At 50.7% G+C, this 14,690-nt stretch overlaps 1 protein-coding gene across 1 annotated transcript in view; it reads right to left on the bottom strand.

Annotated features, from left to right (window-relative positions):
• The window catches only part of CFAP65 (cilia and flagella associated protein 65), a 464,473-nt gene that overhangs the window by 20,287 nt on the left and 429,496 nt on the right, over nt 1-14,690 (bottom strand). The window contains exon 29 of the mRNA XM_086954439.1: nt 5,199-5,413. Within this exon, the coding sequence (XP_086810565.1) occupies nt 5,199-5,413 (215 nt within the window). The remainder of the gene's footprint in view (nt 1-5,198; nt 5,414-14,690) is intronic.

Below are 14,690 nucleotides of genomic sequence, written 5' to 3'. Positions count from 1 at the left end.
GGGCTCACAGCTGTTATTATTCACACAGTTCTGATGATGCACCTCACGCACGGGGCTGACGCAGTTATCATTCACACAGCTCTGATGTGCACCTTAGGCACGGGCTCACAGCTTTTATTATTCACACAGCTCTGATGATGCACCTCACGCACGGGGCTGACACAGTTATTATTTACACAGTTCTGATGCACCTTAGGCACGGGCTCACAGCTGTTATTATTCACAAAGCTCTGATGATGCACCTCTGGCACGGGCTCACAGCTGTTATTATTCACACAGCTCTGATGATGCACCTCACGCACGGGGCTGACGCAGTTATTATTCACACAGCTCTGATGATGCACCTCACGCACGGGGCTGACGCAGTTATTATTCACACAGCTCTGATGCACCTTATGCACGGGCTCACAGCTGTTACAGTGCTTCCTTTTTTTACTGGGGGCAACCTGGCTGGATAACTGCAGCAAAGTTTCTCAATGTAAAGACTTTGCTGCCTCAGCTGCATGTTTACTTCATTTCACTGTCTCAGAAATGTCCCGTTAAGTGGTTAAAAGGCTACCTAAACAAGAGCAAAGAAAATACACCTAAAAAAAAAATGAAGCCCGCTTACCGCTGGTGCTGTGGTGCGCGTAACGAAAACTACCGTGGGGCGGGACTTCCGTTTCCTGCTGGAAGCTCGCGCCCACGGAGTGGCTGGCCAGGAGAGGAGCAGTCAGGAGAGGAGCAGTGGTGACGGGGGGCTACCATGCCCGAGCGAGAGCCCAGCGGTGGCGGCTGAAGTCCAGAGTTTCGCAGATGAGGTGAGTGGGGCTTAGTGGTAGTGGGGGGCGGAGGGGCGTGTCTGTGTGCGCTCGTGTGTGTGTGTGCGCGCGCTCTTGTGTGTGTGCGGCGGGGGGTGGTGGTGTGTGTCTCTGTATGTGTGCGCTCGTGTGTATGCGTGGGTGTATGTGCGCTAGTGTGTGTTTGCGTGCGTGTATGTCTCTGCGTGTGTGCCTGTGTGTGTGTTTGTGTGTGGGGGTAACAAGAGGCTCCAAATACGCCCTCCCTAGCTTGCAGGCAAGACCCAAGGCGGGGAATCGCCGTCCGTGAGGCCTGAACACCTCTGTGCTTCTCGTACACCGATCGGGGGACAAACCTACCGAGTCTCACGCATCCCGTGTGAGACGCGTACTCACTTGGGAGATGGTACGATTCGAAGTGAGTGTATGAGTCGTACCAGGCAGGTGCAACTCGTAGGGCGGTGCGCTTACAGTGCCCGCGCCGCCTGGCGTTCGCTCAGTGACCCAGGGTGCAGGCGAGGCAGAGAGGCTGTGCGAGTCGTGATGGGGGTGAGACTTGCACAGCGCACACTTCAGGACTTCAGGGGGTAAAAAGGGCGATGCGAGTCGCTGCTAAGCATACGGCGGTAAACGCGCTCATGTATGTGTGTGTGTGCGTGCGCTCTTGTGTGTGTGGGTGTGACTAGCCTGCCAGAATCGGAGCGCGTGGTTGTGCGCGTCACCCGCTCCGATCCGATTCTGGCAGATGTGCGCGGCCAGGTCTTGTCTCCTCGAAAGCTGCGTCGGTCACAATAGGTCTCTGGCGAGACCGCGCTTTCGCGCGGTTAACGCCACGAGACCTAAAAAGGCTGCCAGCACTTACAAAGCCCAGAGAATGGAGTCCGGGGTTTGTAGGGGTACCTCTGCTCATGCTGGGGTACCTACACACCTAGAACCATGTACCCTGCCCTTGGACCGAAGGTCCTAGCTAAGGGGTGTTTTCAAGGTTTAAAGCAGTGATCGGGATATAAGGAAAAGCTTATATCTGAAGTGAAAGGTGCATGCACTATTTCACACAGACTATGACAGCAGCTCTGCAGACACAGTTTTCTTGGACTCTCAGGGGTGGATTATTACATGCTGCAGCCCATGGGAGACCCTGGTATACCAATGTTTAAGGAACTTTACTACCATATACTGAGGACTTACTGTGAGTGGTACCCCAGTATGCCAATTGTGGGGTGTACAAAGTATTTAACATCGACTTTAGAGGAGAGAGCACTGGAGCCTTGGTTAGCAGGATCCCAGTGAACTGCAGTCAAAAAATACTGCCACTAGGCAAAAAATGTGGGTATCTATTCCAGAAAGATCCTATTTTTGTACAGCCTTCTTTTAAGTACAATCATTGTGTGGGTGTCTTAATGCACAGATAGACTTAAAAAAAATGGTGTGATGAAAAACGATTTTAATTTCCTCCACAGTACAGAGAAACCATTTTCCCCTCTCTCAATAGCACTAGTATAATGAGGCAGTGTTAGACCTGTCTGCTTTTGAGGGTCCCCTCACAATTATGATTTATTTTGTCCCCTTTGTTCTCTGAGTGTTATTATTCTTTTTTTTATGCCCACCCGGATTTTTGGTTGTCAGCATTGACTGGGGGGGCTAGGTGTTCCTTGAGTAGGACGTTTCACCTTCCCTTTTTGGGCCTAGTTACCTCAGGAATGTCACATCTCTAAGGAATCTAAAATGGTGGACGGCAACTGACAAAAACTGCCACCTCAGGGAGGCTGAGCCATAGCAATATATGTAGAACGTTCTGGAACCTGCAAGCACCTTCTTAAGGTCCAGGTCCAGCCTATAAATAGCCAAGTCCAGAGCGGCCATTTTGTAGTACACACTGACCAGAGAAGAGACAAGTGACCAGTGCGGAGAGAGGCGACCTATTGAGGAGGATTGTGCACTGGTAGGGGAGAGATCGACCTGTGGGCCGGCTGCTTCCTGCATAGATGTGACCCCTCTTGGGCTGACCAAACCCCACTGAGTCCATTACTAGAACCAAAACTCCGGGATCTCTAACGAGTCCACAAAGCTACTGGCGACTCGGGTGGCAGAACCACCGTGGCATTGGCGAAGTGATTTGACACCAGTGAATCCAAGCATCCCCCCTCTCTAGTGGCGGAAGGAGAGAGAATAAGGGACTGGAAGTGAAGCCTTAGCATTCGTCGCGCGTGAAGCGTGGTGTACTCACTGTGGAGAGAAGGGTCGGAGCCTTCCGGAATCCCTGTGGTGAAGAGACGCCCTTCGCCTGTGAAGTTCCCGGAAGCGGCGGCAGTGGTAGCGGAGCCCAGCGGTCCCGTGTAATCATCCGGGGAGATCCTGTGGTGACGTCGGAGAAGGCCGGATGAAGGAGGAGAAGTAGGCGGGCCAGCGCGGAAGGAGGCCGGGCAGAGGAGGAGCTACCACGGATGACGGCGGAGTGAGAGCTCGCAGGGAGCTGGTGTGCGCACCTCTCAGGCGCTGAGGAAACGAACGTCTGTCTTCCCTCAGGCTGGTGCAGGGCCAAGTCAACAGGCCCTCAACGAAGCGTCATCATCACCGGGAACAGAGCTGCAGATTGGGTTCGACCCAACAACAGAAGAACTCTCACCGTCCTAAAGTAATCCGGGATATTCGGGGAGAGGGCGGAGTTCGATCCACTTGCAACTGAACTCGGGAGGGTGACGAACTGGGGCTGCGTGGACATTCAACCCGGAACCCTGACATAATTAACCCCTGAACTGCCTATTGAATAGTGGAGAAACTTGAAGTGAGGGCAGTGTGAACTCATTAGTTGGAAGTAGACCTTGTAGTGCGAGCGTCATAGGGGGCTAAATGAGATGTCAGAGTTCACTGGTGGAATGAATAGTACGGGCTCTAGAGTGGTTACAGGTTTGCCCAGACAGAACGTATAAAAGAGAAAGAATCTATATGCTACAGAGGAAATGTTTTAATCTGCCTGTTCTTTCCTAGTGGTGCCACTGTTCAAGCTATTGACATAAGGGTGTTGAAAGTCAGTGCTCGTGAAACCTAAGTGACCCTGCCAGCCCAGGGGTAATGTATGAACCTGTAAAGTAACAGCAACAGTCTTCTGTTTACTCTCTTGGTATTGTATTGAATTGCTAGTTGTAAAGGAGGGTAGGACAGATTAACTTCCTGGAACCTTTCCTATTGTGGAAGTAGTGTGACCCGAAAAGCATTGGGAAATGTAATGAAATGTATTAAGTGATATAAACTGCATTAATTTGAAAGGTGATATACTAATGAAACAAAAGAACTATCAAACTAAAGAGAACAGAGTCTATTTTTATAAAGTACGAACTTTATTTTCCTAACAAGGTGTAGTGTCATTTTTGGAATGGATGGGCGCTGAGTTCCTGAGAGGTTTTACGCAAGCTTCACACATTAAGCCTTTGGAATTAGTCTTCCACTTTGTGCCATGCTATCCATGTGTTGGCTAGGAAACCCTTAGGTCTAACAGGCACAAATGAAGGTAATGCCTGTTTCTCAATTAATGATCAGTGCTGTCAGATTACATGTTATCAATGTACGCGTTATTGCCCATGGGTGTGGGCACTCACAATTCTTTGTTACTTGCTCTGAATTTGAGTGCCCGAGAAAAGAAACAAAAAGCAATTGACAGCCATGACTCCGATCTCCCAAGAGGGTAGTCAGACTCAAACTATTCCGCTCAGGGAGGGGAAAAGGTTCGAATAAATAAACATTACCTGGAAGCCGCCCGGTTGTATAACACCCCGGTGGCTTCAGGTGCTTCCCCTCTAAGGTCTTCCTCTTTCCCTGAGACTATGCTACTGGTCATGGGGGCACTGAGCCTGCCAGCAGCCCCTGTGGACTTGGAGGACAGGTTGATTACGCTCGCACTCTCTCCTTTGGCAGGAAAACTAATTGGGGGAAAGGAAAGGCTTGAGGGGGGCTCCTAAAAGTGGCCATATGTTGGGGTTACATTTGAAGGCATTATACATCTAAATAGAGTAGTGTGAGTGGATTGCAATAGGTTGAAATGTAAAAACAACTAAGTTAACAGTGCAACATGTCAGTCAATTGGAAAACATCATAAATATGAGTAAAGGTGCCACACCCTGCTCTAATCGGCTAAAATGCCAGTAGGAACAATGGCTACAACTCTGAGGGAATATCAACAGTGAACTCTTTTATAGTAAGTTCCAATGCATGTCCCTGGCAGAACCTGCAGCTTCTTGGAATTCACAAAATATTCTAATGTTGTAAAAATCCAACTCTTTTTAAAAAGTCCCTTCCCACCCCCCACAGAGGTGCAATCTGTAAAGGTAATGGCACAAATGTCCTAGGAAACCTGAAGATGTTAAGAGTGTTCTGTGCCAGCAAACTCCAGGAGGTGCCTGCTCCTGGGCATGCCCTTCTTACCTGTAGATAAAGTGCTTTGATAAATCCGAGCCAAAGTGTGTCACGAAGTCCGCAATGTGGTGCGACCGAGCAGTCACTCCCAGGTGCAGCTGGAAGGGCCTGGGCGGCTCCGGCCGAGCCCAGAGCCTTTGAGTCGCCTTCTCCATCCTCTCTTTCTCTGGACCGTGACTGGCCGGCCACCTTTGAATGAGACCGTGCTTGATGGGAGGCAGGGTCTAAGGGCACATAATAGGTCAGACATGCGAGCGTTACAACACATTGGATTTTCCACATCCCAAAACCGTGCTGCACAGGTTTGCATCAAAGTAGTATTGCACAGACAAAACTGATCTTCATCGTGTGCACCTTGGAAGGATGGAAGAAGCTGGACGCATGCAGGCTATAACTCGTGACCCTTACATTTGTCAAACTTCTAAAGCTGGGGCAACCATAGTGGTGTCCATGATTGGTAACACATTACTGGGCTTCTTCATTGGCAAGGGATGGCCACTCTATTGTAATCCATACGAGAGTGGATGGCAGACTGGACCTATCAACCTATAATACAGACAGAAGAATGGAACTACAGACCTGTGACAAGTCTTTGCAGTTGCAAAGAGGCTTTCAGCAGCACTATCTCCTACTACAGTGGTTCCCAAACTTTTTTAACCCGTGGCTCCCTTGACCTAATTGGCAGTTGGCCGTGGCTCCCCACCATTTTTTTACTGGTGGGCGGGATGTAAGCAAGACCAGCCTCCAATCTTTCTTGCACTTTGTCGTTTCCCAATCATCTCAATCCCCCCTTTCACTCTCCTGTGTCCTCCATGTCTTGCCTCCACTCTTTCTTTCACTTTTTCTGTTGTTTCTCCCTCATTTCAAGCTCCCCCTTAACTCTCCTTTTGTGTCTTTCCTCCGTTTTTACTCTCATCTCAATCCCCCCTTTCACTCTCCTGTGTACTCTGTCATTCCTCCAATCTTTCCTGCACTTTTTCTGTTTCCCAATCATTTCAAGCTCCCCCTTCACTCTCCTTCTGTGTCTTTCCTCCGTTTTTCACTCGTTTTTTACCCTCATCTCAACCCCCCCCCTCTTTCACTCTCCTGTGTCCTGTGTCATTCCTCCAATCTTTCTTGCACTTTGTCTGGCGTTTTCCAATCATCTCAATCTCCCCCTTTCACTCTCCTGTGTCCTCTATATCTTGCCTCCACTCTTTATTTCACTTTTTCTGTCGTTTCTCCCTCATCTCAATCTCCCCTTTCACTCTCCTGTGTCCTCTGTCATTCCTCCAATCTTTTTTGCATTTTTTCTGTTGTTTCCCCCTCATTTCAAGCTCCCCCTTCACTCTCCTTCTGTGTTTTACCCTCATCTCAATCCCCCCCCTTCACTCTCCATTGTCCTCTGTGTCTTTCCTCCAATCTTTCCTGCACTTTTTCTGTTGTTTCCCCCTCATTTCAAGCTCCCCCTTCACTCTCCTTCTGTGTTTTACCCTCATCTCAATCCCCCCCCCTTCACTCTCCATTGTCCTCTGTGTCTTTCCTCCAATCTTTCCTGCACTTTTTCTGTTGTTTCCCCCTCATTTCAAGCTCCCCCTTCACTCTCCTTCTGTGTTTTACCCTAATCTCAATCCCCCCTTTCACTCTCCTGTGTCCTCTGTGTCTTTCCTCCAATCTTTCCTGCACTTTTTCTGTTGTTTCCCCCTCATTTCAAGCTCCCCCTTCACTCTCCTTCTGTGTTTTACCCTCATCTCAATCCCCCCCCTTCACTCTCCATTGTCCTCTGTGTCTTTCCTCCAATCTTTCCTGCACTTTTTCTGTTGTTTCCCCCTCATTTCCAGCTCCCCCTTCACTCTCCCATAAATATAAGAGTAAACAAACCAATGAGTACCAACATTCAAAGTTATGATGGCTAAAAAGCTAAGATTGACTAAAGGTTCCACATTACATGAGGCGCTTGGAGATGTAGCATGGTTACATGCAACAGCCCTATACAAAGGGTCAGTCTTCCGCTCCTAAATGTGATAATTAAAATGCAAATACCGAACATAGAAACTCTCAGGCTGGCTTCATGTGCTGGGCAGTTCGATTATAATGAAAATTCCTGTTTTTACCTGAACAATATAGTTGTATCAGCTTTGACGTACTGCCATTAGTAATCTGCAGGATTCTATTGGTTCATTAAAAAACAATTTCTGTGGATCATTTAACTGAAGTAAAAACTAATTATAGTTTGCAGGGGGCACCATGGGAAAAAGGCCATCGGTGCGCTATAAAAGGAGAAGAAAGACAAGGGTAGAGAAGCACGGGGGCAAATAAAAGTAGAGAAAGAGAGAACTGAAAGAGAGAGAAAGAGAAATAAAAGAGATAAAGTGAGTGAAGGGGTGAGAGTAAAAGACAGCAAGGGGAGAAAAACAGTGGGAGGGGAAGTGAAGCGAGAAGGAAAAGATAAGGGGAGAGAAAAAAAGAGAAAGGTGGAGACCAAAGGCTTAGAGCCTGTCCTCTGTGCTAAGGCCAGGAGGTTGCACTACAGTTACTAGGGCAGGTGAATACTCTTCATGCAGAAGAAACGAATCATCTTTCTCTAGCACGTGGCCCGTACCTCAGCCTCCTCTTTTGTCCTTTTAATCCTCTCAGAAAAGGAAGGAGAACACTGCGCCCCTGCAAATGGTCTGACACATGACAGATTTATTCCCAAAGGAGCGGCGCAGCACCCCTGGCTACTGATAACAGCGCACCAGGGCGCTGCAGCGCACAGTTTGGGAACAACTGTCCTACTGGGTCACTCAAGATGCTTCTTGTGAAGGTGGCTAAACCAAACAGGCTGCGGCAAGCAAAGGACGGGGTCAGATGTTGTAGTGTAGTTCCTATATTCCCAATAGGCTCTGCGCATTGGAATAGTGTATCCTGTAGTTTAGACATAGGACTGAAGTCAACTAGGTCTCTACCGAATATACTAAACTTAATTGTGTGTGTGCCAGCTAGCTCAGAGGTCACTAGAAACTTTCTCGAATGAACAAGAAGGAATTTGTTTCTGACAACCACTTTAAACCCTTGTATGCTCATGACGGAGCCGCTCCGTCATGAGCCGCGGTTGCGCTGTGCTCATGACGGAGCGGTTCCGTCATGACCCTGCCGCCGCGCTTGCGCGGCGCTGATTTCACGCCTGCGCGGCGCGTACCATTAAGCGGCCAGGGCCATGACGGAACCACTCCGTCATGAGAACAGCGCAACTGCGGCTCGTGACGGAGCGGCTCCGTCACGAGCATGCGAGCGCCGCTCGGGCCCCCCCCCCACACCCCCCTAGCGCTGCGGCGGAATTGCTGCCGCAGCGAAGGGGTTAAACATGACAGCTTTGTTTCCCAAGAATAAGAAATATATCTCTACAGTCGTGGAAACAATAGATAGGTATTTCACTCAGTCAATCGTGCATGCTTCGTTTCACCAGAGGTGCAGAGAAATAGAGAGACGGGCGTTTTCAATAAATGTACATGTATTTATATAGCTCAAATCACCGACCCGGTATCTAAGCGCTTGCTTAGGGAACCCGTCCTGGTATTCCCCTGTGAGATAGCCCCGGCAGGGTATCCACAAGGTGAAAGCCAGGCATCCCACCGCGAGGGGCCGTTGTGGAGATTAAGCAAGCTATTGCCCAGAGTCACAGAGTGTGAACCCGTGAATCGAGTAGGCACCGGAGCGAGAATTGTCGAGACCGTGGACATTTTAGGGCTCAAGACCCGCCGAGCCGGGAATTGAACCCTGGTCCCGGGCTGACCTCTGCTTCCAGGTCTGCCTCCTCTAACCAGTGAGCCACACTTTTCCAAAAGGTATTTATTGAACAGTCGTCTTTCTCAAGCATAAGAAATGAACTACTGCAATCGTAATACTTGCAGTAAAGTACAGTGCGTACAGTACGAAGAGTATTATAAAATAATATTGTAAAAGCATGATATGGTTTCTAAGCCACAGAATACCTAAAATGCATAAAATACATGTTGGACCTGGGGTCTCCAAGACACATAGGGTAGCTTGGCACTAAACAGGAAGGCTTAACTCCAAAGTACATGTGTTAAGTTTGCGTCTCACCCACTCAGTAACTCAGTGCCCATCCATCCAAAAATGACACTACACCGTATTTTATAAAAGTAGAAAAGCTTTATAATCTCTTTTGTTGCTAGTTTCTTATTTTGTGCTCAGATGCTAAATCAGTACCACAGTTACAGTGAATTCAGTGCATTTACGCTTCTTATTTCTGTAAACTTTCTCCCTCCTTCTGTTCAAAGTTACTTCTGCATCTCTGGCTTTACGTGAATACAGTTTCTAACAATTAATTCACAATACACCATTACTTAACACCCTGGGAACATCCAGGCAATATAAATCTGGATTGGTACCTTGGTACCCAGAGAGTGACAGTTTCCCTTCAATCAGGTGAGTAACCCCTGGGTTTCAGATGACAGATTCAATGCTACAATCAGCTTATTTATTACTGACTCAGGTGTTTGAGTAAGGCAAGACCAGAGCTCTCTTCCCCTTCCACCTCTGAAAGAGAATACAAAATTAAACCACAATCCCCATCTTTATCAGCCTCAGGGGGTTCAATTTCCTTCTTCAGCACAGTTGCTCTCCTTTGTTTCACGTATTCTTCTTAACCCTAATTCTGACGACTTCTAGTCTCAGTCTTCCCCAAACCTGCCAGGGCTGGCCTTTCAGTTATCAAAGAATATTAGGGGGAAAGAAAGATCTCCCTTCCGGTATCACGATCTGTTGTTTCTCAGTCATACAACAGCCACCCTTGTTTCCACCTTACTTGGGGGCCAGTCGAGTACTGTGCCGTTGCAACCAACCAGCCCTTTGCCACCAGACCTCCTCTCCTAGCAGTTCCTCCCTCGTGGACCAGGTCAAGTGCTCATCAAACCGGCACCGAGGGGAGGCCTTCTTAAGCTAGCGGCGATGCGCCGCCTCTCGAGTCGTCTCCTCCGTTCTGTGGACGACCGCGTTGCTGGGCAAGTGCGAGGGAGCAGTGTCTCCGCTGGGGGCCGCCTCTCGAGTCGTCTCCTCCGTTCTTTGGACGACTGCGTTGCTGGGCAAGTGCGAGGGAGCAGTGTCTCCGCTGGGTGCCGCCTCTTGAGTCGTCTCCTTCGTCAGTCGGGCCCTTAGCTCCTGGGCCTGCGCACTGGTCGGCACTTCTCTACCCTCTACACTGGAGGGTGGAACACCTCCACGGACCTGCGCAGAGCCGCGGAATCTCTGCAGACGCTACTCTCCTCACCGGAGGCCCACCGGGCTAAGCAGGGCACCTCGCTCACACCCAACCCGCTCTTCCAGAAGCCGGTAAGACGGTCTGGCAGTGACCTTGGAAGTGGGGGGGGGGAGGGAAAGGGGGACCAGAGGGGGGCCAGTAGGAAATTAAGAGACGCTTCCCTCAGGGGTTATGAACCAACGTCAGGGCTCAGAGGCTAGGGGGGAACGTCCCCAGGAAGAGGCTGTCTACTTCACAGGTGAACTAACCACTGCTTGCGCGCCCACCTCCCCACGCCACTGCCTCACTCCTCAAGCTCTCAGGTCATCACAAAATGGCTACCCTGTCCCTGGCCTTATATAGGCTGACCACAAAGGGTCCTGCAGGGTCCAGAAGGTTCTGGAAGGTCCCTATTCTAACCTATGGGTCTTTCTCCTAAGGTGGCAGTTATGGCAGTTACTGTCCACCATTTTGTAGTCCTTGTAGGTTTTTAGTCAGAAAATGCACCTAGGCCTCAGGAAAAAGGACTATGAGGGCAAAAGAGCATCTATCCCCTAGGTCAATACCACAAAAATCCAGTGGACATAAAAAGATAACAAGGTTTGAGGGGCAAAAAGGGGACAAAATAAATAATTAATTAGGAGGGACTACCCAGAGGGCAGACAAGTCTAACACGCGTCCCCCCCCAGCTGAAAGTGGGGAGAGCTACCCAACCCCTTGGGAGTCCTCATCACTAAGGCGGAAATACCTAGAGAGACCGTCTGCATTGACGTGGTCCACTCCAGGCCAATGTTCCACCCGGAAGTCCATTCCCTGTAGGGAGATGGACCATCTCAACAGCTTGGGATTCTCCCCCTTCATTTGCATCAGCCAACGAAGAGGTCGATGGTCAGTCTGAACCAGGAAGTGCGAGCTAAACAGGTATGGCCGCAAATTCTTCAGAGCCCATACCACTGCAAAAGCTTCCCGCTCAATTGCACTCCACTTCTGTTCCCGGGGAAGCAGTCTCCTGGACAGGAAGACTACAGGCTGATCCAGACCCTCTTCATTGAGTTGCGATAACACTGCCCCAATGCCATGTTCTAATGCGTCTGTCTGGACAATGAACTCCTTGGAGAAGTCTGGGGCCCTCAGGACCGGTGCTGCACACATTGCCTGTTTCAATTTCTCAAAGGCTTGCTGACAAGTCTCTGTCCAGACTACCCGTCGAGGTTGTTTCTTGGATGTAATCTCTGTGAGAGGCGCTACAATAGTGCCATACCCCTCACAAAGCGACGGTAGTAACCTGTGAGGCCCAGGAAAGCTCGGACCTCAGTCTGGGTCTTGGGGGCTTCCCAGGCCATGATTGCCTCAATCTTTGCCTGGAGGGGCTGCACTGTTCCCCTACCCACCAAGAGGCCTAGGTACACAACCGACCCCTGCCCAATCTGACATTTACTGGCCTTGATTGTCAAGCCAGCCTGTTTCAGGGCCTGGAGAACAGCTTGCAGGTGTCGCAAATGGTCCTCCCAACTGCTGCTGAAGACGGCAATGTCATCCAGGTAAGCAGCGGAGAAAGCCTCCATTTCAGAGAGGACCTGGTTCACCAGCCGCTGAAAAGTGGCAGGGGCGTTGTTGAGCCCAAAGGGCATCACACAGAACTGGTAGTGTCCCTCAGGCGTGGAGACAGCTGACCTTTCCTTTGCTCCATCTGTAAGGGAGATCTGCCAGTACCCTGAAGTAAGGTCAAAGGTACTCAGGTCTTGGGCAACTCTCAGCCGGTCAATCAATTCATCCTCCCTAGGTATCGGATGAGCATCAGTCTTGGTCACTGAGTTCAGTCCCCGGTAATCCACACAGAACCTCAGTTCTGGAGTGGTGCCCGGTGGGGCAGCTTTTGGTACTAAAACCACCGGACTGGACCAGGGGCTGCTGAAAGGTTCAATGACTCCTAGCTCCAGCATCTTGGTAACCTCACCGTGGCTGCTGGCCTTCACTTTGTCTGACAGCCGGTAGGTCTTTGACTTCACTGGTGGGTTGTCTCCTGTGTCCACATCATGGGTACACAGGTGGGTCCTTCCCGGGACAAGGGAGAACAACGAAGAGTACTGCTCCAATATCTGGCGGCAGTCCTCTCGCTGTTCAGGAGTTAGGGATGGGGAGTGAATCACTCCCTCGACCGACCCATCCTTTTCCTGAGACGAAAAAAGGTCAAGGAGAGGTTCGCTTTCCGCTTCCTCTCCTCCATCAGTCACCATCATCAAGATGACCTCGGGCCTCTCATGGTGGGGTTTGAGGCGATTAGCATGCAGCACCCATAGGGGCTGCCGAGGGGACTTAAGATCCACCAGGTAGGTGGCCTTACCCTTCTTCTCTAACACCTCAAAGGGGCCTGTCCAGCGATCCTGGAGAGCACTTAGCTCTCCAGGCTTCATCACCCACAACTTCTGGCCAGGCTCCAACTCCACCGGGTGAGCGTTGTGGTCATACCACTCTTTCATTACTGCTTGGCTGGCTTCCAAGATGTCAGAAGCTTGCTTCCACAACTTGGCCATGTGGCTCCGGAAAGCCAGCATGTAGCTCACCACATCCTGGGGAGGCTTCCTGGGAGACTTTTCCCATCCATCCTTCACCAGGCTGAGAGGTCCACGCACAGGGTGCCCGTACAGTAGCTCAAAGGGGCTGAAGCCCACTCCCTTATGCGGCACTTCCCTGTAGGAAAATAGCAAGCAGGGCAAGAGGACGTCCCATTTCCTCCGCAGGCTCTCAGGCAGACTTCTTATGATGCCTTTCAAGGTCTTGTTGAACCTTTCTACCAGTCCATTGGACTGGGGGTGGTATGGAGTGGTGAACCGATAGGTCACTCCACACTCCTTCCACATTGCCCGCATATATGCTGACATGAAGTTGGTCCCCCTGTCGGACACAACTTCCTTGGGGAAACCCACTCGGGTAAAGATCCCCATCAGGGCCCTAGCCACAACAGGTGCAGTGACAGTCCTCAGAGGAATTGCCTCTGGGTACCGCGTGGCGTGATCCACCAGAACCAGGATAAACCTGTGACCAGCTGTAGTTGGTGGATCCAATGGCCCCACAATGTCGATGCCCACCCTTTCAAAGGGGGTGCTAACAACAGGTAGTGGTTCCAGGGGAGCTTTCAGCTCCACCCCTGTCTTCCCACTGGCTTGACAGGATACATACGTCTGACAGTATGTGTCAGATGCCACTTTCATCTGAGGCCAGTAAAAGTGGGGGACAAGCCGGGGAAAGGTCTTGTCCTGACCTAAGTGTCCTGCCAAGGGAATCTCATGAGCCAATTCCAGAAGAAAGGCTCGGTATCGTTGAGGGACTACCAAGGCCCGTGATGAACCAGGCAAAGGTACCTTGGGTTCACTGTAGAGGAGTCCGTCCTCTCAGTAAATATGGTAGTGCCCTGGAACGTTCCCTGCTGCCTGGGCTTCGGCCTGTCGCCTCAGTCCCTCAAGGGAAGGGCACTCCTTCTGGCCCTTACAAAACTCCTACCTGGTAGGTCCTCCTTCTACATGCCACTCAGCAGGGATAGGTAAGTCCTCCAGGGAGACTACTTCCCCTTCCACGGACTCCTGGCCCACCACCGCCGGTGGCCGATCTGTCTCATGGGGCGTGGAAGTCGAAGCAGGCTTCTCCTGTCTTCAGGTCTTTCCCTTTTTGACAGCGGGCTGGGCCATTGTTCCAGGCTCCAGCCCAGGCGAACTCCCTCTCTGGGAAGTCGCAGACCTTGTGCTTGCACAGGCCCAGTCAGGTGTACCCAGCATCTCCGAATGAGTCCGGTATTCCACCTCCTTCCATGCATTGTGCTCCATGTCATTTCCCAGCAGACAATCGACTGGCACGGCAGGGCTTACGGCAACTCGAAGTGAACCTGCAACTCCTTCCCACTCAAAGGGAACCTAGGCCACCGGGTAGTAGCCCAGTCTGCCATCAGCCATCGCGGCGGGGTGGAGTACATGTAGAATCACCTGCTCTGGAGACACCAGTTGATTCCTTACCATAGTCATACTGGCTCCTGTGTCTCTCAGAGCCTCCCCTCTTTGGCCATTGATGGTGATCCATTGCCCATACTTGGTAGTATTTGGGGGCACCTGGATCTTAGGAACCATCTCCCGATCTCCCAGGGACACTAAGGTGACACCCGCCCACTCACCCCGCTTATCGAAGGGCAACTCCTCCCGAGCGCTACACTAGCTACTCCTCGGGCTTTTCCTCCAGTGGGAGGGGGTGGTCTCTTTGGACACTTGACATTTCCCTTATACTGTCCAACA

Source organism: Lissotriton vulgaris, chromosome 2_1, assembly GCF_964263255.1.
Source record: "Lissotriton vulgaris chromosome 2_1, aLisVul1.2, whole genome shotgun sequence".
NCBI lineage: Eukaryota > Metazoa > Chordata > Amphibia > Caudata > Salamandridae > Lissotriton > Lissotriton vulgaris.
This window is presented reverse-complemented; position numbering and strand designations above follow the sequence as displayed.